Here is a 1,544-nt window from a genome sequence, read left to right as displayed (position 1 = left end):
CGGCCACCAAACAGCAGAGGGGCTCACTCCGTCCAGGGCCGAGCTGTGCCCCTCGGCTGCTCCCGAGGAGAGACCTCAGCAAAGTTGCGCGAGCCCATCGCGTCTCCGCTCTATTTTAAGCCTATGAGAGAATCCACCTTTTTAGCAGCTGCCCAGTCTACCTCAATTTTTTTTGTTGGTTGCTTTTTTGGTTTTGTTTGCCTTTTCTTTCAACAGGTCTGGTTCCAGAACAGGAGAGCAAAGTGCCGAAAGCAGGAAAACCAGATGCACAAAGGTGGGTGAGGGGTGCGGACCGGCCGTGGGGTGGCGGCCGCAGAGCCCCGGGATGTCTTGACCGCTCACTCGGCCCCGTCTCTCCCCGCAGGTGTGATCCTGGGAACCGCCAGCCATTTAGACGCCTGCAGAGTGGCCCCCTACGTGAACATGGGAGCCTTGAGAATGCCTTTCCAACAGGTAGTTAGCTCCGGTTTTATTTTCTTTTCCCCCGGCAAACTCCGACCCCCTTTCGTTTGCACGGGAGGAAGCCGGACACGTTTACAAGTGCCATTTATATAGAAGTTGGCACTTATTAAAAACAAGGCCGTAAAACTTCGCGAAGGAGACCCCGCCCGGCTGCCGGGAGCTCAGCTTCCCTCGAGTGCGGGGAGGGGGCCGCCGGTGCTGCGGCCCCCTCCCCCCCAACCGCCGTGCGGTGGGCCTAGGGGCCGCCCGCAGACGTGGCAAAGGCGGGATGGCCTTTGGGGCGCATCGCCCTCTCGGGCCGGGGAGGGCCCAGGCAAGCCCGCTCACACACCGCGGGAGGGGAGCGGGCTGGTCCGGAAAGGCTTCGGTCTCCGCCCGGCGCTGGGAGGAGGGTCTGGCACAAATTGGGCGAAACCATGAGGGGGGCAAAAAAATCCACCCTGTGCCGATACAGACGGGAGCCCAGGAGAGGGGGGAGACTTCCTGCGGAGCGCAGGCACCGGCCCCGGGTCCTTGCCCCAGCGTGGCGCAGCCCCCCCGGGGGAAATAGGGACGAAGGAAGTGAAATTCCTTCCCGCTTCCAATCATCCCTCGCCGCTGCTTGTAACTCCCCATTCCTCCTCCTCAGCCCCCCTCCTTTTTTTTTTGTCAATTAATCGAGGAATCGATTTTTCCCAGCCCAAAGGGACCCTCCACCACCTTCTCCGTCTGAGAGACACGTGGAGCTGACAGATTAATTGTATTGATTTTTAAAAGACATATTTGGACCAAAATAATTAAATACATAAATAAACTCTCGCCTTACCCCTCCCCGAACCTACCCGGCGCTGAAATCTCTCAGTCAACCGAACGTGTTTGTGTAGGTCGAGAAAGCTCCAAAGCAAACACCAACCCGGTATATAAGTGACCCATGGCCAAGAAGTTTTTAGCAAGGTATAACTAAACATACCTGAAAAAAAAAAGTCTAGAAAAAAATAGCTATTTAGCACTTGTTGGCGCCCGTGCGTTGGGCCACATATATGCATGTATATTTTTTTCTTTTTTAATATGAGGAGGGTTAAGCACGTCTGTGCGTCTCTGGG

At 56.0% G+C, this 1,544-nt stretch overlaps 1 protein-coding gene across 1 annotated transcript in view; it reads left to right on the top strand.

Moving 5' to 3' along the window:
* Positions 1-453, top strand: part of LOC104548637 (short stature homeobox protein) — a gene marked incomplete at both ends in the record, with an annotated part of 4,916 nt that extends 4,463 nt beyond the window's left edge. The window contains 2 exons of the mRNA XM_010194719.1: positions 217-274; positions 365-453. Of these exons, the coding sequence (XP_010193021.1) occupies positions 217-274; positions 365-453 (147 nt within the window). The remainder of the gene's footprint in view (positions 1-216; positions 275-364) is intronic.
* Between the last annotated feature and the right edge of the window lie 1,091 nt (positions 454-1,544).

The sequence above is a fragment of the Mesitornis unicolor genome, unplaced genomic scaffold, assembly GCF_000695765.1.
Source record: "Mesitornis unicolor isolate BGI_N332 unplaced genomic scaffold, ASM69576v1 scaffold33620, whole genome shotgun sequence".
Lineage (NCBI taxonomy): Eukaryota > Metazoa > Chordata > Aves > Mesitornithiformes > Mesitornithidae > Mesitornis > Mesitornis unicolor.
This window is presented reverse-complemented; position numbering and strand designations above follow the sequence as displayed.